We start from the raw sequence: 26862 nt of genomic DNA, 5'->3' as shown, positions 1-26862 counted from the left end.
GGGATGAAAAAAATGAAAAAAATAGATTATTTTTCAATATATTTTTTAAACAAATAAATTTATCAAAAAGGTGGCTACATAGAAAAATTTGCTGTTCAGAAACACACAAATTCCATTTTGAATTTTTCGCCTACATCTAATAGTTCCTGAGATATTCAAGAAAATCCGTTTTGCAACCCCAAATTTGAGGGCTATTTTCACCCCTTCAGCACGGACGATTGCCGATAAAAAAAAATACGTGTCAAATATTTTTTTCAGTTCTATACCATACTTAAAGGGCATCAAAATCGGCGTGTGTCGATTGGGTAATGTCCCTTCTCAGTCTTAAAACTACCCCTTAAAAAAAGAATGTTTAAACGTGCCCTGTGCACCCAGAAGACTGTACCATTTAATTCCTCGTTCTACGGTCACTCGAGGATCTCCCGATTGAAAACTCCAGAAAATGAATGAGGATCGACCGAGTGACCTACATAGACTCCTGGAAATGCGTGCGTGAGTACTAGGGCTGACACAAAAAAAGAAACTCGCTGACTCGACGTGAGTAGAGCTTTTCCACCGGTGGGAAAAATGCTTACTCCTCCGCATCGTGAGAACCATAGGCGTAACCCCGCCATAAGCGTAAGCACCAATTATTTTTCTTCATTGATAAAATTATTTTTCAACATTTTTCAGAGGATTGATCGACTGCAAGTGGGAAGCAAAATTATCAGGAACTCGTAAAAAGCAGCAAGAAACTTACCCCTTTTACGTGCAGTATAATTCTAATCATATTCCTCCTGGTCAGGAAGAAATCATTCGTATCAACTTCAAACCTCAACAAACCGTAAGAACTTGCGATTAGAATTTTTTCTTTGGGACTGTCAGATTTGTTTGCAGTGCTACGTGGAAGCTAAATTGAAGATAATCGTGAAGTTCAGTCTGGAAAGTCAAGTGATCACGTTGATCGGCTGTGGAATCGAGAAACATTTAAATGTAATTGAACCTGATATTCGATTCGAGCCAATCGTACCTTTTACAAAGATTCAAGAAACAATTTTCACGATTGAAAACCCTTGCGATTATCCTGTCGAATTTTTCTGGCATCATTTGGACGAGTGAGGAAAATTAACAAACTTCGTTTATAAATCATAAATAAATTTTCTTCTTGCCTTTTTAGTTCTTTTCAAACGGAAGATCAAATCATAAAGACGCTACTGTATTACTACCAAGCGAAGGAAATATTTTTGCCTCCAAGAAAACCTGGCGATTCCATACCTACAAGTTTCTTTCAATTTTACGAGCAACTTGTGAACGAGATGGCTCGCACGATGGTAACAGAGGAACCTGAAGGAACCTTGCTGGAAGACGAAGAGTCTGATGTTAATGAAAGTAAGTGTCCACATTTAACACTTTGATGTAGAATTAATTGAATTTTGCGTAGGGAAAGAGACGGATGCAGAACAAGAAAGAACAAGCAAATTTAACTTGTCGAAGAGGAGGCTAAGGAAACGGGATAGTAGATCTACTAGACGATCGAGAATGAAAACAAGCGTTCGTGGATCCAGTCGTCGTGGAAAAAGAAGCGATATCTTCAGCGAAGCTTCCAGCACAGATCTGGAGAGAAATGATTGTCCAACATTTTCAATTTTAAACGAAAGTGTGGTAGAATTCGTACCTTTGCCTACCAGTGATCCTGAAGAGATTCAGAGACTGCTTTTCTGTAATTTCAAATTAGAATACCAAATATTCTCTTGAATATTAATCTAAAAAATTTTTTTTTTAATTAAATTTTGTGTTAAATATTTTAATTTTATAAAATTTAATTAAGTTTAATTTTATAAAATTTAATTAATTTTAATTTTAATATTTTAAGGCTACATTGACGCTCTGTATCAAACACCGGATATTTTGAATAAATTGAACGATCCTGTGAAGGAATTATTCAATGATTCAGAAGAGAAATCAGACGATCTTCCTGATCCTTCGAAACCGATGAAAAGAGTCTGCATTATTTTCCATGGAGCACCTTTTACAGGTACTTTTTTTATTTGCTGTTTTCTTTATGAATTTACAATTTAATAATGGAATTGACACAGCGTATCAAGAAACTGCATGCAAAAGTGCAAGAGCATTACAAATACCTGTGCTTAACATCGACAATGCGATTACTGAAATAATTGCACTTGGGGGGAATTCATGTTCAATTCAATTGCGACAAATTATCGATGATGCTTATGAAAATTATTCGGAAGATTTCGAAAGACACAAGTAAATTTTGCCAATTTCTTTGGTTTTTTTCAATTATTAGGTTGTGTAATAAATTCCCGCATTTTTTGTATTTTACTTTCTTCCCGCAGTTTTGTGTTTTGTTAGGTAAAGTATATATAGTCGAAATTAATTGTAAAAATTACTTCATATATTAATTGAAGGCAAATATAGACCCAATTTATTGTTAATAAATTTATTGAATTAAATTCCAATTAAAGAAATATATTTGCATTAGCAAGTCTTTTTCTTGCTCTACAAACCTATCTGCTTCAATTTTTCCAATCAATTAATTTTAATCAATTTCCAGGCTATTGAAATGGAAGATTCCAGGAAGCAAAAAGATTTATATTCGACATCTGTTCTATTCCGCCTTTCAAAAAGCTACGGAAGCAACTCGCGACATTTGTGTCGAAAATGAATTTTTTTGCCTCTTGGAACTTCCATTTCAAGATCCTGAAAATTGATTATAATTAATTAATTCGAAAAATTGAAGCAGATATTTTTGTAGAGCTAGAAATAGATACTATTACAATTAATATCAAAAAATTAAGTTTATAAATTATTAAATTTCATCTTCCATATACTTTACCTAACAAAACACAAAATTGCGGGAAGAAAATAAAATACAAAAAACGCGGGAATTTATTACACAACCCAATACTTCTTTCAATATATCTATTTCTGTAATCAGGAATCGTTTGAATATGAAAGACGATCGCAAAGAGGGAACAGAATCAGCAACCGATGCAGAAACGCAACGAGATGAGGTGACGAACGAACCATCTTCAAGAACAAAAAGTTCAAGAACGAAAAGTTCGAGAAATCCTTCGAGCAAGAAGTCTTCTCCGAAGAAAGAAAAATCCTCTAGGTCGAATAAAACTGATACTTCAAACGCGCAACAAGAAGTTTTCCTTAAATTGCACGCGGAGTCCGATTATTTGAAGGAGCTCAATAAAGTACCTGCAATCGATGTACTGGAACTGCTGGATCCTTTGAGCCGATACGAATATAAAATTCAAGGGCTTTTATTGCTGGAAAAGATACTCGACGGTGGAAGTCCAAGGAAGAAACGAAATGCTTCGTTCCTTGGAATCGCTCAGGAATTGCTCGTCGAAGCTGTCGAAGAACGGTAGAACAGATTTTCGAAATTTTCCAAATTCTCTGTAATTTCAGGGCTCGTTAACGAAATTACCCCTGCACAGATTATCCATGGAGGATTTCAAACGCGGTTTCGTTCTGCAGAGTTTGGAAAGCAATTTTCTAAGCAACAGCGTCGTCGACGTTTTGCTTCTCTTATTGCGGATCATTGGCCACGTTGAGTACTTCCTGTTCGTTACTTTCCTTAATTCGATGGCCAATTACAATAGCAAAGTCGGTGAACTTCGACGAGAACAAGGTACGACGTTGAAAATCGTTCAGCATGATACATCGTCCATGATACATCAAAGATTTCCATGTGTGCAGCGGAGAAAATGGTCGATGTTGGCAAGAAGATTCAGGACATTCGCGAGATGACGTCGTCCCAATACGATCTGCTTTCAGATCAAGATAAGAAGCTGTATCTAGATGCAATTTTGCCTGTCAAAAGGGCGGAAGCAGCCAAGAGAAAAGCTAGATATCTTGAACGAATGATGGAGCATAAAAAGAAAAAGGTTTCTCACTTTTCTGTTAGCTCCTACCTAGTTTTCTTTATATTTCACGAATCGATACCCAAATTTTCAATATCATTCAAAGTTAAAAGCAGTTTTATCTAACAGGAGGTTCGTGGACGCGTTACGAACTCAAAGACGTCGAAAGTAAAAGAAAATCCTAAGTCGAAATCAGGAAAGAACAGTAAAAAGTCCACGACTTCGAAACATTCCAGCAAACGAGATACAACTGGCAGCAAAGCAACGAGGAGCAGGGATAGCCCGAGACAAAGTAGGGGAGAGTTGCCGAATTTGGACCGTCGTCTAGATTGGACCCATCACCTTATATTACCTCCTATAACAAATAATATCGCAGTATAGGCAGCATATCTAACATTGATGAATGGTTGCATCAGCGTAGTATACATCAATGTTAGATATGCTGCCTATACTGCGATATTATTTGTTATAGGAGGTAATATAAGGTCCAATCTAGGCGACGGTCCAAATTCGGCAACTCTCCCCTAAGTTAAGCACCGTGCGTCGCCGACTCTCCGGAGAAATTCTTCGTACAAACAATAAACAAGTATGCGGATGCCTCACATCCAATGCTTCTACGATTGTTTTATAGAAAAAGGAATTGTTCCAACGGAAGTTAAAGAGATCACGATGGCAATGGATCAATATTACTTGGATCTGTTAGCAATCAAGAACGTAATTAGCAACTGGGACCCAGTTAAAAAGACTCTGGTAAATATTAATCATACTGCAGATATAGATCACTGATAGCATCAATGAGTTTATTTCAGTTGCAAGAATCACCTTCCTCTGCTAAAAGTAGAATACCAAAGAGTGCAAAATCCAAAGATGTAGGAATATTGGACACCGCCAGAGAGGTGACTATTTATGATAAATTTTTAATATATACTGGTATTGCTGAAGTTGTATATTTTAAGAAGCAGGCACCAGTAAATAATTTTCACGTTTGGTACGTGCGATCCAGTGATCCTTGGCAGGATAAAATATATGATATGGTGACTGGACAAATGAGCCAAAATTCTTTGGCAAAATCTGCTCTTCGTAAGTGAAAATATAGATCTTTACTTTAAGGAAATTAAGATTTTTAGGATCTTATATAATAATAATTGCTCATGGATTATGTTCCCCAGGATTATTTTATTTTAATTTTTATACCTTCAATATCATTAATATGATTTATATTATGTTCTTCAAATATAGCTGCTCCATTTTCTTTAAATTTAGTTGGAGAAATTTTTTTATTAACAAATTTAGTAAATTCAACAAGATTAAGATCTTTAATAATTAAATTATTGTTTTATTCTTTAATTAGATTTATATATTCTTTATATTTTTTTAGTTTTATTGTCCATGGAAAAAAGTTTTTTTTAAGAGTTTAAGAAGAGAAAAATTAATTTATTATTTGATTTTATTATTTCATTGAATGTTCTAAGATTTCTAATTAATACCTCTTTTATAGCAATCAAGGTTGTACCCGAGCCAGATCTTAAACCGAAATTGTACTCCATTCTTAAGACAAGAAATTTTGAAAAACGAAGCAGTATTACAGACGAGGGTACGAATTTAATTAGCAATTTAATTTCCAATTTTCCAATCGATAAACTGATTGATTAATCCTCGTTAAGGTACCTATCAATTGGTATCTATCAGTTCGGTACCAGAAATTCAATCGGTCGTCGAATCAATCTACCCGAGCGAGCTGAGCATGCAAGAAAATCGAGCGGAAAATCGAAGAAATCGGAAAAGTCGTGGACAAAGGAGGAGCAAAGCGGAAGAGCAAAGATCGAGCAAAACTGAAGATCTTTCTTTGATCGCATCCACGATCGACAGCATCGACACGAATAATGTCTCCAATTTGGAGACGATTTTAGAAGAGCCCTTGAAAGCACGTTGGATCTTGCTTCCGAAAGAGTGCCACAGGTTCAAGATCCGCTTTCAACCGGAAGTAACAGGGTTCCACGAAGAAATGTACGCGTTCACCATCGTCGATGGGAATAATGTCACTTATCAAGTGAACGTCAATGGTATTGCTGACGTGCCAAAATTAGATATGAATCCAAAGACGATTTTCGCAAAGGTATTAAGTGAAGAAAATTAAGTAATAAATATTAAATTGACAAACTGCTGTTTATGTTGCAGACTGCAAATAGCAAATTAAACGAAACATACATCCCTACATATTTCTTGGACAGTGGGATTTTTGATTTTGGAACGATGCTGGTACTTCGAAAAGATAAAAGGTTATCGATATCAAAAGTAGAAAGCCATTTCCTAGAACTATTATAAGAACTAATTTATCTTTCCAAGATAATCCAGCTGCAATTACACAGTCTTATTTGAACAGGCCTCACCGTCGAGAAGCTGAGCTAAAGTTTTGCAACATCTCCAAGGTGGACGTAGAAGTTCATTTCTTCCTGGCTAAGAACAATCCTGAATGTTTCTTCGTTCAATCAGAGGAGCTTCTGATCGCTGTGCGTTATCAATTAATTAAGTTTAATTATACGTTTCTACTAACGAGACAGGAAATTTACCCCAGGCTGGCAACAGCGAGTCGCTGGTTTTATCCACTATCGCAACGAAATTTGGAATAATTTCAGAAAAATTGTACTTGTGCGTGAAAAATAATCCCAAAGTCGAAGTGATCGAGGTAACTTATGAATCTTCTGATTTTTAATAGATTTTTAAAAGCGATTTTATAGTTGCAGCACGAGGGTACGAAATTGGATATCGAATTGGATAAGAAGCAAATATCCTTCGATCGTGTGCTCCTTTATCGAATAGAATATCAAAGTCTAATCGTGAGGAATAAATCAGCAGTGCCACTTTTTTGGTCCTTGAAAGCTGAAGAACCTGCCGAAGAACAGATAACATTTTCACCATCGGAAGGAACGATTGAACAGCAGGGTGAACAGAAAGTTGAATTTTGTTATCATGGCACCAAGGTTAGCAAACCGTGCAATTATTATTTATATTAGAAAGCGATTAAGAAAAATATTTATAGGTCGGTGTAATAGAAAAGAAAGCGACGATATTCGAGGCGTTCTTATATGAAGAAGATAAGGAAGCAATTTTCACCGACACCATTTTGCTGACTGGCGAAACTTACGACGTCCAGGTCGATATCAATTACGCGAATCCCATCGATCTGAAATATATAAAAGTCGGCTTTCCTACTACTGGTTCGTTCACCATAAAAAATCGTGGCAATTACGAGGTGAAATACGTGTAAGAATCAATAAACCCAAGTTATTCCCCTGATCTTAAAAAAGAAAGTTCTTAAATGATTCGTTATCACAGAATCACGTTGGAAGAAAAGGAAAAATTGGAACAATTAAATTTACCGAAAAATTTGAAGAAGGATCTTCAAGTTCAACCTGTCAGTGGTTCTGTACCATCGAAGAAAGAAAGAATCGTAGAGGTTTGTAATTATTGAATGATAAAAATTGAATAAAGAGAACGATTACAATAATGGTACTTTTATTATAGGTGGTTTTCGTACCGAAGGCTGAGTTGTCTTTGAAAAATGCTGCAATATTAAAGTGCCATTTATTGGATACTCAAAAGGGGACTGCAATAATCGCTGAAATACCTCTTACTGTTTCTGTCATTGCATATTACACCAGGTATTATAATACATACAGTCAGAGGCAAAAATAAATGGACACTGTTCAGAATAGAATACCTCGGTTAAAATTGGACTAAATAACTTGAGGTTTTTTCAGAAGGTATAAAAATTAATTCACTAAAATATGTATTTTTATTTTAACGTAACGATTTTAAATTTTCATTATAGACTCACATAAAAAAGTTGAAAAATTACCATTCACTATTTTATTTCGCGATTTCAACAAAGTGTAATTTTTTAAAACGATAAAAATACATATTTTTCATATATAGCTTCTCAAAAAACCTTAATTTTAATTTTAGGAATTAAAGATATTTATAGAATTATTTTGAAATTAGACTAGAAAATTTTCAATAATAAAATTATTATATATTCAGCTATAAAAATTAAAGAAAATCTTCCACTATAATATTCTACATTAAATAGTTATTTAGTACAATTTTAACCGAGGTATTCTATTTTGAACAGTGTCCACTTATTTTTGCCTCTGACTGTATAGTTTAATATCACAATGAGTGAATAATTAATTTTTAATTATCTTACAGATTTCGAGTCCACCCTTATCCCCTGATTGATTTTGGAACACTGGCCATATGCACCGAGAAAACCATGTACCTGAACATCGAGAACACTGGAAAATTTCAACTTTGTTATACTATATTCAACCCATTGAAGCATCCGTCAGTACTTTATATGAGTCAAACAGCAAAGCAAGTAGCAGCTGATTCCGCAGAAAAATGGTCAAAGAAAAAGAGAAAATCTCCCAGAAATGATAAGAGTCATGCCAAGTAAATGAAAATTAAAAGATAAGCTTTCTTATGAATTCTAATTTTATTGTCCTATTAACAGAGATAGTTTGGAAGTAGAGCATTTAACAATGGGACCAATGACTGTCACCAAAATGATGGGCCAGGTCGAGCCAGGTGAAACCGACACAATTGCCATTAATTGTTTCCCGGAATTCGCGGGCTCTCAGGAGGAACGAATGACTGTTCTCGTGAACGATACCGTTCCGGAAAACAGAAATGGAAAAATTATTACATTATCGGTGAAATCAGCTGTTCCTCGTATTGATTTCCACGACTTCGATTCGATGTTCCAGGAAAATCATGTGGTCGATCGAATTCAGGACTTCGAATGTCCCAAAGAGGTCTTTTATATAATTAAGAAAATCCAGCTAAGTATCGGCGAGCTAATTAAAAATTTGTTTTCTAGATCGGACCGCACACGGTGTTCGCGCGACAAGAAGCCGCTCTCTACTTCCGGCGTATCAGGGTGCTGAGCACCCATAGCACGTGTTTCAGACTGTACAATCGCGGAGTAGTATCGGCAAACGTGGACGTGCATTTCCAATCTGACTCTCTGATACCGGAAACAGCGAAGCAAGACACATTTCAAGTAGAGCCACGAAACGAAAGGATCGCTCCTATGAGTCAGAAAACGTTTACGATTTCATTTAAGCCCATCGCTATCAACGTGAATAATTAATATTATCTATGCAACGAAACGAGAAGTTTAACAGCTGTTCGTTAATTATTCGTTAAACTTCCCGGGGAAATGTTTGCAGACGTATCAAGGAAATTTACAAATGATCGTCGCTCTACCTGTTCATCTGGGAGAAGAAAAGCTGTTCATCAAGCTCGTAGGAGAATCCTGTGTACCGGAAGTGGCAATCGTGGAACCGAGCCACGGGAAACGGGAAATGGCCGCTTTAAACTTTCCTCGTACTTTGATTAACGAAGCTAGCGGGAGATATTTCAGCCTGGAAAATACCGGGTTAATTAAGGCGAAAGTAATCGTGGAGATCGAAGAAGATCAGAACGATGTCTTCAAGCTTTCTCCCGTATCTGACTCGCGCCATTTCTTGCAACTTTGGGACAAAGATCACGATGGTGAAATAGAACTTTTTTTATTTAGTATTGGAGACGTTTAGTGGAGGGAGAGAGAGGGTTTCGTCTCCCCGGATGCCTTTAGTTCGGGCCGGGAACCGCTAGGTGGCGAGATGATCGGTGACAGTGTTCTCGCAAGCGGTCGCCCGGCATGCAGTTCGAATATAATAGAAGTTCCTAATTGCGGTATTATAGATGTCTGAGGCAGGTATCGTCAGTTGTCAGCCCCACTGACGAGTCTGAAGGCTGGTTCAGACACGACTAGTAGTTTAGTCAAGTGGCGAGTAGCTACTTACTTACTACTAAACCGTTTAGCGCATAGAAAAATGTCCGGACTAGTACAGTTGAGCTTTGGAAATCACGGACAGGTCTTTTCGGACACCTAGTTGATGGTGGGGAATGCTTAGTTAGTGTTGGGGGAAGCATAGTTGGTGATGGGGGAAGCATAGTTAGTGATGGGGGAAGCCTGGTTAGTGGAGGGGGAAGCCTAGTTAGTGGTGGGGTAAGCCTAGTTAGTGGTGGGGGAAGCATAGTTGGTGGTGGGGGAAGCATAGTTGGTGATGGGGGAAGTCTGGTTAGTGAAGGGGGAAGCATAGTTAATGATGGGGGAAGCCTGGTTAGTGGTGGGGGAAGCCTGGTTAGTGGTGGGGGAAACTTGGTTAGTGGTGGGGGAAACCTGCTCGACCAGAAAAATCCAATGAAACGGATCTACTCGACTAAAATCGTTTTACTAAACTACTCGACTAAACTGTGTAGTGTCCATACATAACAAGTTACTAAATTACTCGCCACTCGACTAAATTACTAGTCGTGTCTGAACCAGCCTTGACAGGCGATCCCGAGACGAAACGCCTTTTTCTTCCCTCTCCTACAGTATTAAACGATACAAATTTCAACTTTTCTTTGTCATAGAATCTAACGACCGATGCGTAATGATCCTTCTATCCCCTGAAAACGTAGCCCGATTCAAAGTCGCATTTTCTCCCGACGAAATCGGGACATTCTACGGGAAAGTTCGTATGCATATCATTGACAATCCTTACGAAAATTTAGTGATAAATTTAGAAGGTGAATCCTACTTGGAGCTGGTAGTTTTGGATGGTTTGGAGTTCGATGATAATAAACGTAAAAAGAAAAGTAGAACTTCTTCCAGATTACGAAGACTATCGTCGAAACAAAATTCCTTGATATCAAGTAAAAACAAAAGAAAAATAACGTTCTGAAATTTTGTTTTAGAAAGAAATTGAGATAAAAATGAATTTCAGTACCGACCAACTCGAGCCTCTCAGTGACATTGACTTACAACCTCGACTACGGTCTCTGTTTCGTTAGCAAAATGTACAAGAAAACTTTCCGGATCTTCAATAAATCTTCGGATCGATGGTTTCGTTTCCAATGGGGCGCACATCCCCATGTAGTGTTCATGCCAACGATCGGACACCTCAAGTATCAAACGTGCAAGGAAGTTGTTGCTACTTTCCTCGCGTCGGAACCAATAAATCACTCGAACGTACGTTTCTAGAATGAAACCGAGGCGCGAAGAGAAGAATCAATTTTGAATTTCCTATTTTTATCGCAGATTCCTATCGAGTGCAGCTTATGCGAAATCATACTGGTGGATTCGAAGGGCGAAGCACCTTGGGACGACAGGCAAACTGAAGTTAAATGGGAGAAGGTTCGGCCGGAAATAGTGGAGCAAATGAACGAAATGGAATTGCTGGCGAAAAAGATCGTGCAACCAACTGCAGAACCATTACACGAGATCATACCTGGAACCAGCAACAGTATTAATCTGTTGCTAAACGCGACCGTTGCGTTCTCAGAATATTCCTGTGATGTTGAAGAAATCCACTTCAAAGATACCTTGATGTTCCAGGTATGACTTTCTAATTATTCCTAATATTTATGAACTCGTCTTAGAAGGGACATTACCCAATCGACACATGCCGATTTTGATGCCCTTTGAGTATGATATATAACTCAAAAAAATATTTGACACGTATTTTTTTATCAGCAATCATCCATGCTGAAGGGGTGAAAATAGCCCTCAAAGATGAGGTTGCAAAACATATTTTCTTGAATATCTCAGGAACTATTAGGTGTAGGCGAAAAATTCCAAATGGAATTTGTGTGTTTTTGAACAGCAAATTTTTCTATGTAGCCACCTTTTTGATAAATTTATTTGTTTAAAAAATATATTGAAAAATAATCTATTTTTTTCATTTTTTTCATCCCTTCAGCATGGACGATTGCCGATAAAAAACAATACGTGTCAAATATTTTTTTCAGTTCTATATCATACTCAAAGGGCATCAAAATCGGCGTGTGTCGATTGGGTAATGTCCCTTGTTAGAATTGCGTTAATTACACGGTTCGATCACAGACCAGGGAATACAAGTTTACGCTAACGAATCCGGGAATCGTAAACACGCTGTACGCTTGGAAGATCAACATGGACGAGCAATATCCAAAAAGAGAACAAGGAGACAGTTTACATACTTTTTCCAGACGAAAAGTTGTAAACGAGTCTAGGTCTCAATCGCCTTCGAATGCCAAGAGAATCTTTTCGATTACCACCGATTTCCCTCATGGGAAATTCGATAAGTACAAGCAAGGTGGTACGGGCAGCGTGAAACTATTCTCTTTACCATGTACACCGCTGCAATATGGTAAATCTGGACCGGTTAATTAAGTACCATTTCGTAAATTCGAACTTTATGAAAATTTGTTGACGCGTGAGCAATGGTAATAATTAGGATGAAAGAACACCTTTCGTGGAATGCTCACTTCACACACAGAATTAACGACGTATGAATATTTGAAGTGTAGTAGAATACGTTAAATATATTTTGCAAATACAGAGTATACTTAACTCCCCGTCCAAAATTATCTTCACTATGTAGGAGAAGGGAGAAAAAGGCCTTTCGTCTCGGAACCGTCTATCAGACTCGTCCAGTGGGGCTGACAACAGACGATCCCTGACCCCAGACAGATCATTGTTTAATTGAGCCTTGTGGGGTTCATAACTCACTCTGCTGTTCCCAAATTTTCACTTATACCCGCGGTATTAAAGGGCGCAATTGCGCTAATAAATCCACTCCCCCAGCAGCCACCTCTCAACCAAGTGGCGGCGTTGGGCTGGTCATTCCCACTCATCGTACAGGTACGGAAGGCCCAACACTTGACTCATTGTCGGCGTATAAGGAATTTTGATCTAAGACGCTTTTACTTTGACAAACTAACTCTGAGTGGGTTAGCAAATACACCCACTAGGCGCTTTATCCCCATAGCCAGAGCCCCGTTTGCCACCGGAATTTCCGGACCCTGCCCCAGACTCCTATCATACCGCAATTCGGAACTCCTATACATTTGTACTGCATGCCGGGCGACCGCCAGCGAGAACACTATCATCTCGCCGCCACCTAGCGGTCCTCGGCCCGAACCAAAGACGTCCAGGGAGACGAAACCCTCTCCCCCTCCACTAAACGCCTAGAACTATAATTAATTTTGTATACTACTACACTACTACTGTGCAATCACTATTCACCTTTCAAATATTCATACGCCGTTAATTCAGCGTGTGAAGTGAGCATTCCACGAAAGGTGTTCTTTCATCTGAATTATTATCATTGCTCAGGCGTCAACGAAAATTTTTATAATAATTAACAGACGCAAGAGCAGTTTCGACAAAGAGCAGTGCAAAAAAATCAGATCTCTTCAGTAGCACAGCTGGATTATCAGGGAGAACCGCTGACAGCTGGGTGGAAGATGATCTACCATTTTCAATTTCCCCGGATACAGGAACGTTATCGCCTCAAGAATCCGTTCAATTCACCCTGAAATTCTCTCCGATGGACGTGTTTCACTACAAAGCGTATCTTATATGCAGGTAACCAGAAACATTGTTTCAGAATAGATGAATGTTTTTAATAATCGCTTATTTAATAGAATAGATAATATCGATCGAAACAAAATGAACCTGACTATACCAGTTGTGGGAAGAAGTTTGTTACCCTATTGTCACTTCGACATACAGGAAAGCGACTACGTAACTAGCGGCAGAAGGGATGGAAAACTACCCGGTCCTGTTGGATACGACATAGAGGATCCCAGCCTGTGGCAGAATATCAGGGTAATCGAATTTAAAGTGGTCGGCACCGGTGGCACCCACGTCAAGTAAGCGCGTAACTTTAATGAACTTCGTAGTTAGCTAGGGATACACTAATTAAAGTAGCAACAGGGAAAATACTACGGGATGTGAGATAAGGGTGTTTGGGTCGTATGACAGTCGAATCGAGTGAGGTGTGAATAAAGACACGCCGAATTTTTTGGCGTGGGTGGTACGAGTCCCACACTGCCCGGGCTCCCTTAGCCGAATAGTGCGACAGGGGATCACCCATGCGTACGTAAATGTATTTCCTCTTCCACAAATCAAAAACAAAAAAAGGTGTGAATAAAGAATGTTTGGACCGAATGACAGTTCTTCGGAATAAGAATGCATGTGTGTACGAATCGGTGATTGATTGTGACCGTGTATGAGTGAATTTAAGAAAGCAATATTGAGAGAATATTGAGAGAGTAGAGTCGTTAATAGAGAATTGTGTGAGAGGACCATGGAGCGAAGAATTGTATTTTATTTTTCATATTGTAGGAGGGGGGAGAAAAAGGGCGGGATCGTCTGTCAGACTCGTCAGTGGGGCTGACAACAGACGATCCCTGCCCCAGACTCCTATCATACCGCAATTTGGAACGCACGCCGGGCGACCGCTTGCGAGAACACTGTCACTGATCATCTCGCCGCCACCTAGCGGTCCCCGGCCGGAACTAAAGGCGTCCGAAGAGACGAAACCCTCTCTCCTCCATTAAACGCCTACAATATTAAATATTTTTGTTAAAGTAACTGAAAATAAACCTACAATATTGCGATTTCAGAAAATTTCATCTGATCAACCCGACGACGGACGATTACCATTTCTCGTGGAAAGATCGAACGTGTCGCGGCGTGGAGGATATATCGAATTTTCATTGCACGGTTATGGAAGGAATGGCTGAACGCGGTAAACAAACCGACCTGGCTTTCACGTTTCTGGCAGAAGACGTCGGCGTCTTCGAATCTTTCTGGCTCTTCTCCATCGCGAGATATAATCTCAAGTGCCTTTTTCTGGTCGTCGGGATCGTAACCGAGCCGTCTGTGCACTGCCTCACGGTTCACGTGAAACTGAAGCCAACAATTTTGGGTTGAATTTGAAGTATTCTTATCGTGAACCTGACGTCTTCCTCTCCCTTTCTCTTCATTCTCCTTTTATTTTCATTCAGGTCACAACGTTCGTGACTCTATTAGATTATTGAACAACGAGGATTACAATATACCGTTCGGGATTTTTGAAAATTCTTTATATTCCGAGGGTAAATTTCAAAGGCTCAGCGTTACTCCAATGACCGGTGTTCTGATGGCGAAACAGGAACAGTTTCTCTGGTGATTATTTTCACGTTACAATTGTTTCCCGTTTCTCTAATTAAACGTTCATCGCTTCCGGTGAAATTAATAATTCTTCCAGCGGGAAAATTCGTAGCACGAAGAAAGCGCGTTCGAGGGACGGTTCGGTGAACATTTTAATTCGTCCACAGGGTCGAGTACCATCCAACTCGGGTCGGCGAATTCTACTTTTCCATTCAGTGCGGCATAAAACTGATGAAAAGACCCCTCACGGTTTTCGTCACCGCAGTCGTTTACGAGATCGTGTCTTCGGTTTCGTACACCAGCCCCGGCCACGAAATCGCGCAAGCTTTTCAAGACAAAGACAATGTCATCGACCTGGGCAGGGTAAAAGCGAATCTCTTTCATTGCTAAAACGTTTTACTCTTCCACTAATTTCGTTCTCATTCAGACTTAAGGCACGCGGATCTCTTATTTTATTTAACGCATGAATCAATTGCAAAATTTTCATGGAACTTCTTTTTATATCACATTTTTATTAACTCGCTTTCTTATCTGTCTGTCTGTTCGGTACAAATTTTGCAATTGATTTTAAACTAACTTGAGACTTGAAACTTTAAACATAGCTCAGAACTGGATGACAATGCAATATTAACTCGCAAAAAAAGTTTTATGAAATTAATTTTGCTTGCGTCTTTATTTTATTTTTCAAGACAATAAAAATTAAACAGTTAAATAATAATTAAATTATTATTGGTAGGTAAATATAACAATTTTCTATTTCAAATGTGATCAGGTGAAGAGACACTGAAATGAACCTGAAATTTACCACATGTCTCTGTTATAATCTCATCAAAATGTTTAAAATCGATTGAAAAATTTCACACACACAAGACTAAACAGCAGAAAATTATTATTTAAATAAAAAAAATTTTTCCTAGTCCCATACAGATAGTCCTGAAAATTTGTGATTGGGAATTTTTAATAGCTATGAAAATACTTGTAAGATTTAAAACGAAAAACGTGGGCCCCCAAGATAATAGTGAGTGTAGAGAGTAGCTGCCGTTGAAAAAACTCACACAACAATTCATATTATTTGCAGTGCAATAAAATTGTTAGTGACTTAGGTGAACTATTCGTGCATCAATTTCGTTTTTCGTTTTAAATCTTACAAGTATTTTCATAGCTATTAAAAATTCCCAATCACAAATTTTCAGGACTATCTGTATGGGGCTAGGAAAAATTATTTTATACTTTTTAGTACTTCTTAAAAACGTGATATATTAATAATTTTTTTTTATTCAAATAATTATCCTCTTTTTATTTGAAGCTGATAATGGAATCATCGACCACTATCGAATTCGAGGTGAAAAATTCTGGCAATGTGGCGTTTTATTACACCTGGGACCTTGGTATAACGCCAGAAATTGCATCCAGAGACGCTTACACGATCTTGACTTCGCAGAAACAGGGACACGTGTTCAGCGAATCTCAATCGACCTGTTGTCTGACGTTAAAGACGCTCCGGAAGACGATCATCAAAGATCACTGCGTCCTCCTGAAGGTTCTGATCCGTATAACGACGAAAGTGACTTTCGTGGTATTCAAACTGTCGATGCTCTTTAATTTCCTATAGATTACCAATGGTCCGAGTTATCGATTCCTGCTGAGAGCCAGCTCGAAGAAGCCTGCCCTCGACTTCAGCTTCAGTCGCTACGATTTCGGGCCCTGTTACATCCAAGAGAACAACGGGATCTCTTATTACAAGGAGCTCCTTGTGCAGAATTCCGAGAACGTGGCATTCATGTGAGTTCCACGAGAAAAATCTGTATCCCGTTCGCGGATAAATTCCCACATCCTTTCGTACAGAGTCGAGTGCAAATTCGAGGAAAAACCTCACCTGTCCGTCGATCTCGCTTCGATCTCTCAGGCCCTTGCAGCCAACTCCACGATATCTATACCGATCACTTTTAAACCATTAAAGGAAACAAAGTACCGTGAGTGCTTGATGTTCACGATCAACTCGGCGAACGAGAGGAAAATAACGATCCTCGGCGAGGGAATCACTTACAAAGTGAGTTACCTTCCACCGAAACAAGCATCGACTTGTTAAAACTTTGCGCGAGCGGTAAGTTGCGTGAAGGAATCGAAAGGTTCCAAAGAGAAAGCTAAAGTTACTTTAACAGAGTAAAGGATATAACAGTGCCATTGAGCCGATTTTACTTAGCAATGGACCATTCGATAGCTTATCCCCAAAAACCATGGTACACCAAGTTTCAACCCTGTACCTCAACCGGGAGGGTTGTTATAAGGTAAGATAGAAATTACCGTTTTTGCCATATTTCTCGTATTTAACATTATGCAAAAAATCTGAAAAAATTCTAGAATATTCTACAGCGGAGTTCACCAGAGTCCATAACTGCGAAAAGACCAGTTTTCGTCCTTTCTTGCGCATCCTCGCCCTGATTGGCGATCTTCCCAAACGAAATGGAAAGCGATTAGCGGAGAGCTCGCTGCGTTCCCCCACCATCTTCCAACCTGCGCGTCGCAGTTATGGACCCTGGTGAACTCCGCTATAGACATGCTTATTTATCACTGTGAATTTTTCAGATTTCTTGCTTAATGTTAAATAGGAGAAATATGGCAAAAATGGTAATTTCTATCTTACCCTATACCAACCCTCCCGGTTGAGGTACAGGGTTGAAACTTGGTGCACCATGGTTTTTTGGGATAAGCTATCGAATGATGCATTGCTAAGTAAAATCGGCTCAAGGGCACTTTTGACCATCTTATCCTGCTATACCCTTTTCCATTCGTTTCCATGGGAAACGAATTGCCGAATTGCTCGACCTAAATCTCTTTCAGATCCGTCTAGTGAACCCTCGCGACAAGTGCATCGACCTGGGCAGCGTGTCCGTTTCCAGGACCGTCACCAGGAGGATCCCAGTGGTGAACGAGGGTTTGGCATCGGTAGATGTACGATTCGACTTGTTGAAGAACCTCAGCAGTTACGAGCAACACCGCGAACGCTCTCAGTGTTTAACGACGCAAAATGTTGAAAGCACCCCTATTGATTTGGAACGAGCGTCCATCATGGAGACGAAACGTTCGTGGACCCAGGATATAGCGCTTCAGACCAAGGAGCCGAGGCTTTCGGAAGTATTGAAAATCGAACCGTCAACGAACGTAGTGTTGAAACCCAACAAGAAGACCAACGTGTTGGTCACTTTCAAAGCTACCTCGAGAATAACACCGTTTCTGAGTAAAGTGGCCCTTCAGACTGGTTCAACTATTATGCCGTTGTTCGTTGTGCAAGGAAGTTGCATCGCAGCCGAGTTCCAACTAAATAGGACCCGAGTCTCATTTGGCACGGTCGTCCAAGGCTACACTAGCGAGACTAGGGTGGTTTTAATGAACACCGGTGACGTGGGTGCAAGGTTCGTGCACGATTTTGTCGTTTAACGATCACTTGTTGCTTGGAAAGGTTTTATATTTAGATGATAATGGATATATAAAGTTCGCTAAGTAAGGAAATTAATTTAGGTTTAAATGGAACACCTCAAAATTACCAGATGTGTTTAAAATCGACCCTTTAAACGGCTATTGCTCCCCTGGTATGGATATCACTTTCATGGTCAGTTTTCAACCCTATGAAGAGGCCACTGTGATCGACGGTGAGGTGAGTTATTTTAAAAGACCATCATTTTTCCAAATTAAAAGGGGTGAATTTGTAAGTTAAAAATCACGCTTTTCGATACACTAGCACCGCCTACTGTTGATAATAAGAACTAAAAGTCGATGTTTTAGCGCCTCTACTGGCGAAATCAGAAATAAACTCATTTAGTGCAGCAAATAGTAGATGGTGTCACTTTATTTTGACGGATTTTTTAAATATAGACATTTTCAGGGGTTCTGCGCTCCTTTTTAACCCTTTCCACTCGTATGTCGCCATATAGTCGCCACATTTTATTCTTATAGTATTTCATTTTAGGGACCCTTGTTACAATGTTTTCTTTTAGTTTCTGCTCAAATGTATGTGTATATATAAAATGAAATAAAATAAATAAATTAAAAAAATTTTAAGTTGATTGGTAACCTTCTCAAATATAAATACGAGTGCAAAGGGTTAATTATATCATCGAATCGGAAAAAAGCCGGATAATTAATTAAGACTACGTTTAAATATTATTGCTCCAGGCAACGATAGAAATTGAGAAATACGGTTCCCTGAAGACGAAAATCACCGGAGGATGCTGTCAACTTCCGGAACCAACAGAGACCATCCTGTTCGAGTCTTTTGTACGCGAGAAAAGCGTGCAATCGTTCGTTATCATGAATGACACTCACCTATCTTGGACGTTGAAGCCGGAAATTACTGGTGACTACTTCATCGTCGAAGAGGTGCTGAAGATTCCTGCGAAGGGATTCGGCTCTTGCGTGATCACCTATGCACCTCTTACAATGAACTCTGAGGACAACCTGCACACAGTAAACATTCGTGTTAGATCGATTACAATAAATAATTATTACACGGAATATCATTTGTGCAGGGAACGTTATTGTTGAAACTACCAGATGAAAATTCACCCATATTGTATTCTCTTCATGGAAGAAGCTTTCCGCCGGAAGCTACAGCAATTATTACACGCCAATTTCCGGCGAAAACGAAATATACGGAATCGTTGACTGTGCAAAACTGGCTCAATAGACAACAACGATTCATGTGCAAAATTGAATTATTAAATAACGATGAGGAGCAATCGAAGGTCCTATCATTATAGCATAAATCAGGGATGGGCAAATAGCGACCCGCGGGCCACACGCGGTCAGAAAAATCCGCCTTGAACCGAGATTTCCTTCCCGTGCGCCAGGCACTACTCCCACTCTTACCGCTTCAGACTTCCCCCACTCCAGTAGTGTCAGTAGTGGGGCAGCGGTTTCTAGCAGCTAGGACTAGGGATACGCGTCAAATATTGGAAGAGTGGGGAAACCAACTGGAAGAGTGGGGGAAGCCGAGCGCGAGTTGCGTGGTGGGGGAAGGAGCCACGAGCGGGCCGCGGGCCGCAGGTTAGACAGAAGATTCGTCTCGTATTTAAATAAATTGAATAAAACTGCCACTATTTTATTTAATTTATATTTATTGATTTTTATGGTACAATTTATACCTTTCTGAAATGCAAAGTTAACTAATGAATGCAATCGTTTTAAAAGGTACGGCCCTCCGCTAACCTCCGCTTTCACAAAGTGGCCCCCGAGCCAAAATTGTCCACCCCTGGTATAAATGAAATTCTACGTTCCTTAAATTTATTTTTTTCTTGTCTTCCATTAACAGATACCTTTGTTCAAGTTTCTGGGCAACAACAGGATTGATGTACCAGCGAATGGACGACGAGATTATCGTGCTGTTTTTTATTCTTACGAAGAATCGGAATTCAATTTTAAAGTAATTGTTTATTCGATATGATTTATTGAATTTTTTTTTTTAAATTTAATCTGTCGATGCAGGTGTCGTTCATCAACGAGGATAACGAGTATCAGTTTTATAACATAAACTACGAGGTCACGGAACCGGAAGTGATCGAATCGATCAAATTGACAGCCTCGGCGAGGTCCAAAGTGTGTCACGAGTTGAAAGTGGAAAATCCTTTAGAAAATAAAACGATACTGTACACGGCGAACTGTGATCATCCTTTTATCGCTATCCGCGAACTGCCGAAAACTGTACCACCCATGTCACACGTGTGTGAATTTTATATTTAATATCCAATTTTAACACGTTGAACGCCACTGTGAAATGAGGCATTTTTTATGGGACGTATTAAAGCTCTAATTACTAAGAATAGTAATAATTAATTTTCAAATTTCAAATTTTTTTTTAATTATTCAAGCGTGTGTAAGTTGCGAGGCAAAGCCGGCCCTGGATCTAGACAGACTATGCGACCGCCTAAGGCCCCTCAAGATCCAGGGCCCCCATAAGACGATTTCTAAGAATGCAAGAAGAGTAATGTTTATTTGAATATTAATCGATGTAATTGCAACTCTAAATTAGTTATACAAGCTTTAATGTTAATTTTATAAATTTTATTTGAGGTACTTCTTTTTATGTCATATATGTGAAGTGGCCCTTTTCGGAGCTCGCCTCGAAGCCCCGAATCTCAGGGCCGGCCCTGTTGCGGGGACCCTCATGGCGTTCAATGTGTTAAAAGGAGGAATTCAAATCTTCTTTTTTAAATTGCAGGAGTATATTTATGTACTGTACTGTCCAATGATACCTTCCGAAGAAACTATCGAGATGCTCAACGTTAATTCCCCAGAATTAGGACAATTTCCATACGAATTACGATTAAAAGCTTTACCACCACCCCCAGAAAAAGTTACACGAGTGAACGCAACTTTGGGAAGCACGTGTATATTCTCGCTTCTTGTTCATAATTACACTAAAGAACCTGCCGAGTTCGTAATTAATGTACGAATGAAATTATGAGTTAGTAGGAAGCTACGAAGATTTATTGGAAATTGAGAAAATGTTTGTTATAGGTGGATGATGATTGCTTCGTTTCTGAGAAAAGCATCAGTGTTCTACAATTAGATGATAGAACAATTGAAGTAATCTTTGAACCATCTAATTTAGAAAATACGACTGCCACGTTAAGAGCATCGTCGAAAACTGCTGGAGATTATATGTAAGTAAGAATTAATTCAAGTAGATAATAAAACAAAAATTAATTGTACGTTTATTCGAAAGATTTCCTCTAATTGGAACTTGTTCATTACCGAAACCTATGGGGCCCTATATAATTACACGAGACACCCCAGCATCGATACTGTTCAAAAATGTTTTTAGAGAAGAAAAAACGTTTGAGTTTCACGTAGATCCTTCTGAAATCTTTGAAATAGAAATACCATCGACAACGTTACACTCCAAACAGGTGATGTTCTCATAATTATTATTAAGTTTTATTTCTTATAAGATTAATTAAAATTTTTAATCATTTCGATTTTTTTACCTAACAGAACATTGAAATCAAGGTACATCTCCGAAAAGAAGAGGAGGTCGTAGGTGAAGAGACAGTAATGGAAGAAAAATATCCGGTCACCGGAAAATTGATGGTATACTGCACTGATCACACGCTTTCTCACGTTAATTGGATATATTATGTAAAAGGAATTTTTGAATAAAATAAAAGCTTCGGAATTTTCTATAAATTAAAATGAACCCCCGGGCCCTTAAATTGAAGTCGCTACTGCCATAAATATAACCAATCAGCTGTTTCTCTCAGTTGTAGCATCCGTGAAACATTTACTGATTTTGGTGTATACTTGTATTCTTAATTAGAAATCATAATCAAAAGATCAATTTGTTAATATAAGAATTTGATGAAAATATACAGAAGAATAGTGTAAAAATACGATCGTTTAGTATTAATTTCGATGAAAGCATCATCAGGATGAATACCTAACCTCGTTTTTTCTATACCATCGGGTATTCTCGAGCAACCATGTAAATCATCGAAAACATTCCAATGTATCATTCAAATCGAGCTTATCGCGCGGAAAGTACATCCACATTCTTTTCTGCCGAGTGTGGGAGTTTTTCAAACTTTCCCCTTCGAATTAACCTCGATGAAGGTTCTCGCGAGAGCGAGTCGTTGCATATACGAAGACTCATAATACCGATACTCGGAAACAAATCTTCCACCGATTCCACGTTACGATGACGGAGAAATCCAGGAAGATAGTAACAAGATTTCACCCGACCCACGGTGAAAACATTGTGCTACGCGAAGACAGTACCGTGGCATACCGTACAGCTAGTTTTGCTAACTCCCTGGCCTTCAGCGAGAAGCCGTTACAACCAGGTGAGATATTCCTAGTGGAAATTGAAAAGACTGAAAGAGGATGGAGCGGACACATGCGACTAGGGCTTACCCTACTCGATCCAGCTTCAGTGAGCAACAGTCTGCCACAATTTGCTATGCCTAATCTTGTCAGACTGGGAAATACATGGATATTTGCTATTACTAAAAGTCACACTATATGGGATAGCTTCGAAGGATACGGTAAAGATTGTCTAATTTCTTTATCCCCAGGGATTAAAGTTTTATAGGTAAAGATTTCATTTATTTATGTTTCAAGGCGAAGGAATACCATCCGGAGAGAAGAAACTAATCACAGATGGGGTCAATGTGCAAACTTCTCGTGGAGTTATACCATTCAACGCTCTTAGACCAAATATAATTGATCCTTCTCAGTATATTTTACCTACCGATGCTGGTAGTCGTATTGGAATTATGTACGTGCCACAGGCTGGCTCGGACAAGGCTGAGATGCACTTCATAATCAACGGTGAAGATCAAGGGGTGTGTGGAAAGGATATACCTTACAAGGCAGGACCTTTACGAGCAGTAGTAGATGTATATGGTACTACAAAACAAGTCAGAATAGTTCAGCTATACGGTGGTATGTTTTACAAATTAAATTTTCTTCGCATATGCTAAATACAGTATCTTTAGCAACCATATGTTTCAGCAGTATCTACCCTACAAAGTGCCTGCCGCGATGCTATATTACAGTATACTAAAAGGAACGCAGTCGATTCGCTTCCACTTCCACGGGTTCTAAAAGATTATTTACTGTACCAATCACAGTAAATTCTATATCATTCCACTTTATCAAATGACTGTATCTCAAATCATGTTCGAATAGCAATTTCGATGCTCATATAATATTTTTACAGTTAAACTTTTCTACAACTACGTTTATTGCTTGAATTACGCTTTCATTTATTCTAATTAACGAAGGATAATCGTTCGAACGAATGGAAAAATTCTATCTCCGTAACTTTCCATTAAGCGGTGTCTTCGTTTGTATAATTTACTGTATATGTAGTATAATGTCATTCGCGTGAATGCCAAATTTTAAATTGTACATAATGTAAGAAGTTGTTGACAGAGCACCGGATAAGTTCTCTGATAAGTCGAGGAACGCTGATCACTCTCATTAACATTTTTAATTAACATTTATTAGCAGCTACGCTATATCATAATATAGTACACGATTTCACTGAAATTTCACACATTTCATGTAACATCTGATCTAACGCAAAATTATACATGTAACATTCGTTCTAAACTTGATACGACTTACATACTTGTATTTAACGAAAGTGATGTAAAATTACATTGGGTCGCACTGTTAACACACGCAACAATGGATCGAATTGACGTAGTCAATTGAATCCGAAATGTTTTTCAGAATAAATGTATTTATAGAAAAATCATCGATTGTCTAATATCTAACGTTTTCTATTAAGGATGTGAAATATTATACGTAGATTTGTACCGTAGTCTCAGTTACGTGTTCACCACGAAGGTCTTGGCACTATTGCACGTCGGTAGGAAAACCGCGAGCATAATCACGTAAACAAATAACACGCTCAAGAAGGCTATCCAACCGATCAAAATAGAGGTGTATTTCCAAGTGGATTCCTTTCTGTCGAATGACACGAGATTCGTGTTGTCATCAGTGTTTCTTTCCATACTGGCTGATACCTTCGGGTCTAAGATGCTTATTAAAAACACCTGACCTACTCTGCTTTTCAAAATCGAAATCGTTACCGACGATAACCACGCCGGTGCATCGGTGTTCAATTCTTGCACGTGGCGAAGAATGCTTGTAAGAATTAACGAGAATGCAGCCAGAACTAACGAATTCTCGTAAAAGAAAACTAAAAAATGATACTCAACGAATTAAAAGACACCCAGTAAATTAAGAAAGAAGAAATATTGTACACTTACTTAGTTTCGGAGGATAATTGCCATTGTAAGGAAGTTTCCATTGCAAATCTTGCAAACAAATCAAGTGCAAAATAAAATTGAAATTCGCGACTACCATACGTTCGGTGGATCTTGGATCCAACCACAGTACCATCAACGTCATTGTCATTAGCGCTGTGCACAATTGAACGAGTAAATCTCATAATACTTAACGAGCCTTAAAATTAATAATATTTCACAAACCTAAAACCATTGTCATATAAGAGGAAGTGTAGATGGAACTGTATCTCTGCAAGATAATGTGATAAGACAACATTTTGCTAGTGAACTGCACACCGAATTTCGATTCGACCAAACGTTCGGTCTGAGAAATGTGCACCAAGTCCCATTCCAAATTTTCGTCATAAATATCCTCTGTGAGCTGAGAATGAAAGAAACGTTAGGATTAACTGTTGCCCAGATCCAAGATTCACTTTGCGATACCCACTAGACCATCAGGATCAAAGTTTACGAAATGTATGTCGATCTCGTTGGAGGAATGCGACCAGGATGCAATGTACAAACTGCAATTCATCGAATCGTACGGCCACCATGTGTGATCCGATTCGCAAAAGGTGGTGTACACCACCGTGGGTACGCAAAGTACTGTACCCATGTGATGCAACCAGCATTCAACCCTTGGTATCTCTGTATCCACGTCCACGTTTGACCTGAATTTAAGCAGACAGCTTTGAAAGCCTTTCTGAACCTTACGAGGGGAACTATCCAAGTGTTACGCTCATTTATTAATGAAACTTTGTCACCTTATAGAGCTCGTTGAGCTAAACACGCCTTTACTCCACTTTGGGGACAGACGACTAATTGTTTAAAAGATATTAAAAATTAAACTTAATTACTCCTTACATTAAGAAGTATGACAAATTCACAAATACAAACGGTTCTCGTAATCTAAAGGTCCACGGTTCATATCCTTAGTTCCCAACATTTCTTTTTTTTTTCAAGATAATTTGTCTCTTTTTGAATAATTATTACAACTGTGCTATTGCAGTTATTAATAATTAATTGCATACGCTACTATTTTTATAGAATTTAAATTGTTTTCTATCCAGTACGTGCATTACCATACTTACCGCGTTCGAAATTTACACGCGTTTATTTGTTATTACACAAATAATTGTAAATAGATATAAAAGACAATAAGAGACAAATAATTATCTTAAAACAAAAAAAAAATGTTCGGAACCAAGGATTTGAACCGCGGACCTTTAGATTGCAAGACAAGCGTTTTACCCTTATTTGTTTAACATTAATTATTAATATCTTTTAAACAATTAGCCGCCTGGGCCCCAAATTGGGTATTGACGTGTTCAGCTCGACGAGCTCTACAAGGTGACAAAGTTTCATTAATAAGTGAGCGTAACACTTGGGTACTTCCGTTAGAAAATGTTTTTGTTTTCATCATATAAATGGTGAATAGAACTTACACGCTATGCAACACTATATCTGGCACCCACATCTCATAACTCATTACTTGAAGCCACTCTATACCATCGAATTGCGATGGTTCCCATGTCAGATGAGGATTCCTCCACGTCTATGGTGCGTTAAAAAATAATAAATATGGATTTTTTACGGATCCCTCTGATTTCTAACTTTACTCACCATCCTAGACCAAACGTGAAAGTCAACCGTGTTTGACAGTTCATTCTGATGATTGAAAAAAAAAAAGATTTTCCAGTACAAAACTTCACTAACTCCGAAAGACTATTTCGCCTGAATTACTTACGACTTCGAACTGGTGTATGTACAATCCAAACTGAACGACAGTGGCATTTCTATGATCGTCAGTGGGTCTAACTTCCTCGTCGTAAAAACAAAATAGATATTCTTTCAATCGTTGCAAGGTAGAATTATCCACGATTTCCTTGCAACTCTGCAAGAACATGCAGGAACCCTGATGATCCTGCAGGATGCAGAAGATCACGAGGAACAGGATAAAGATGCTTTTCATTCTGTAGCACCAATCAATGTGGCACTCGTGTTACGACTGTACATTGAAAGATCGAAGAGGATCCATTGCACGCCCAGTGAAACGTTAAACCGAACCATGGAAAACCGCCCCCTTTTCGGGTACGTCATCGAGGACCTATCATTTAATCAGTGTGAAAAATTTGGAATCTCTCTGTTACGTGATTACACACTTATACGAGATGAAAGTACA

General features: G+C 38.6%; 5 protein-coding genes across 6 annotated transcripts in view; 3 read left to right on the top strand and 2 right to left on the bottom strand.

Annotated features, from left to right (window-relative positions):
- Positions 1-26862, bottom strand: part of LOC114875351 (trichohyalin) — a 156185-nt gene that overhangs the window by 97255 nt on the left and 32068 nt on the right. The window contains exon 3 of the mRNA XM_046286361.1: positions 19213-19344. The gene's annotated coding sequence lies outside the window, so the exon portion shown is untranslated. The remainder of the gene's footprint in view (positions 1-19212; positions 19345-26862) is intronic.
- On the top strand, positions 443-4256 carry LOC114875363 (hydrocephalus-inducing protein homolog). The gene is made up of 11 exons (XM_029185555.2): positions 443-492; positions 673-823; positions 877-1094; positions 1157-1368; positions 1400-1699; positions 1853-2014; positions 2076-2247; positions 2939-3376; positions 3450-3643; positions 3712-3899; positions 4005-4256. Exons 1-11 carry the CDS (start codon positions 443-445, stop codon positions 4254-4256), a joined length of 2337 nt encoding a protein of 778 aa, XP_029041388.2.
- On the top strand, positions 4464-22044 carry LOC114875362 (hydrocephalus-inducing protein-like). The gene is made up of 37 exons (XM_046286543.1): positions 4464-4625; positions 4685-4955; positions 5374-5469; positions 5540-5991; positions 6054-6154; positions 6259-6385; positions 6451-6561; positions 6614-6856; positions 6916-7139; positions 7212-7332; positions 7401-7537; positions 8085-8327; positions 8389-8689; positions 8755-9015; positions 9107-9431; positions 10341-10622; positions 10694-10938; positions 11008-11304; positions 11812-12097; positions 13098-13317; positions 13377-13604; positions 14361-14665; positions 14745-14904; positions 15057-15252; positions 16196-16429; positions 16502-16671; positions 16735-16939; positions 17731-18302; positions 18409-18544; positions 19063-19353; positions 19416-19631; positions 20198-20308; positions 20371-20604; positions 21104-21331; positions 21403-21548; positions 21611-21794; positions 21880-22044. Exons 1-37 carry the CDS (start codon positions 4464-4466, stop codon positions 22042-22044), a joined length of 8286 nt encoding a protein of 2761 aa, XP_046142499.1.
- On the top strand, positions 22138-24145 carry LOC123987941 (neuralized-like protein 2). Of its 2 annotated transcripts, none has more exons than XM_046286367.1 (3): positions 22138-22925; positions 23002-23325; positions 23398-24145. In XM_046286367.1, the coding sequence occupies exons 1-3, from the start codon at positions 22580-22582 to the stop codon at positions 23514-23516; spliced, it is 789 nt and encodes a 262-aa protein (XP_046142323.1). In that variant the 5' UTR covers positions 22138-22579; the 3' UTR covers positions 23517-24145. The 2 variants fall into 2 exon arrangements, with proteins under 2 accessions (XP_046142323.1, XP_046142322.1); XM_046286366.1 differs by having other exon boundaries at positions 23395-24145.
- On the bottom strand, positions 23866-26766 carry LOC114875355 (acetylcholine receptor subunit beta-like). Its single transcript, XM_029185538.2, has 7 exons — positions 26428-26766; positions 26304-26348; positions 26126-26235; positions 25129-25351; positions 24885-25062; positions 24663-24815; positions 23866-24592 (listed from the first exon to the last, which is right to left on the bottom strand). The coding sequence occupies exons 1-7, from the start codon at positions 26650-26652 to the stop codon at positions 24219-24221; spliced, it is 1308 nt and encodes a 435-aa protein (XP_029041371.2). The 5' UTR covers positions 26653-26766; the 3' UTR covers positions 23866-24218.

This window comes from Osmia bicornis, chromosome 7 (assembly GCF_907164935.1).
Source record: "Osmia bicornis bicornis chromosome 7, iOsmBic2.1, whole genome shotgun sequence".
In the NCBI taxonomy this organism is placed as follows: domain Eukaryota; kingdom Metazoa; phylum Arthropoda; class Insecta; order Hymenoptera; family Megachilidae; genus Osmia; species Osmia bicornis.
Note: the sequence above shows the minus strand (reverse complement) of the source record. Positions and strands in the feature narration are given on the sequence as shown.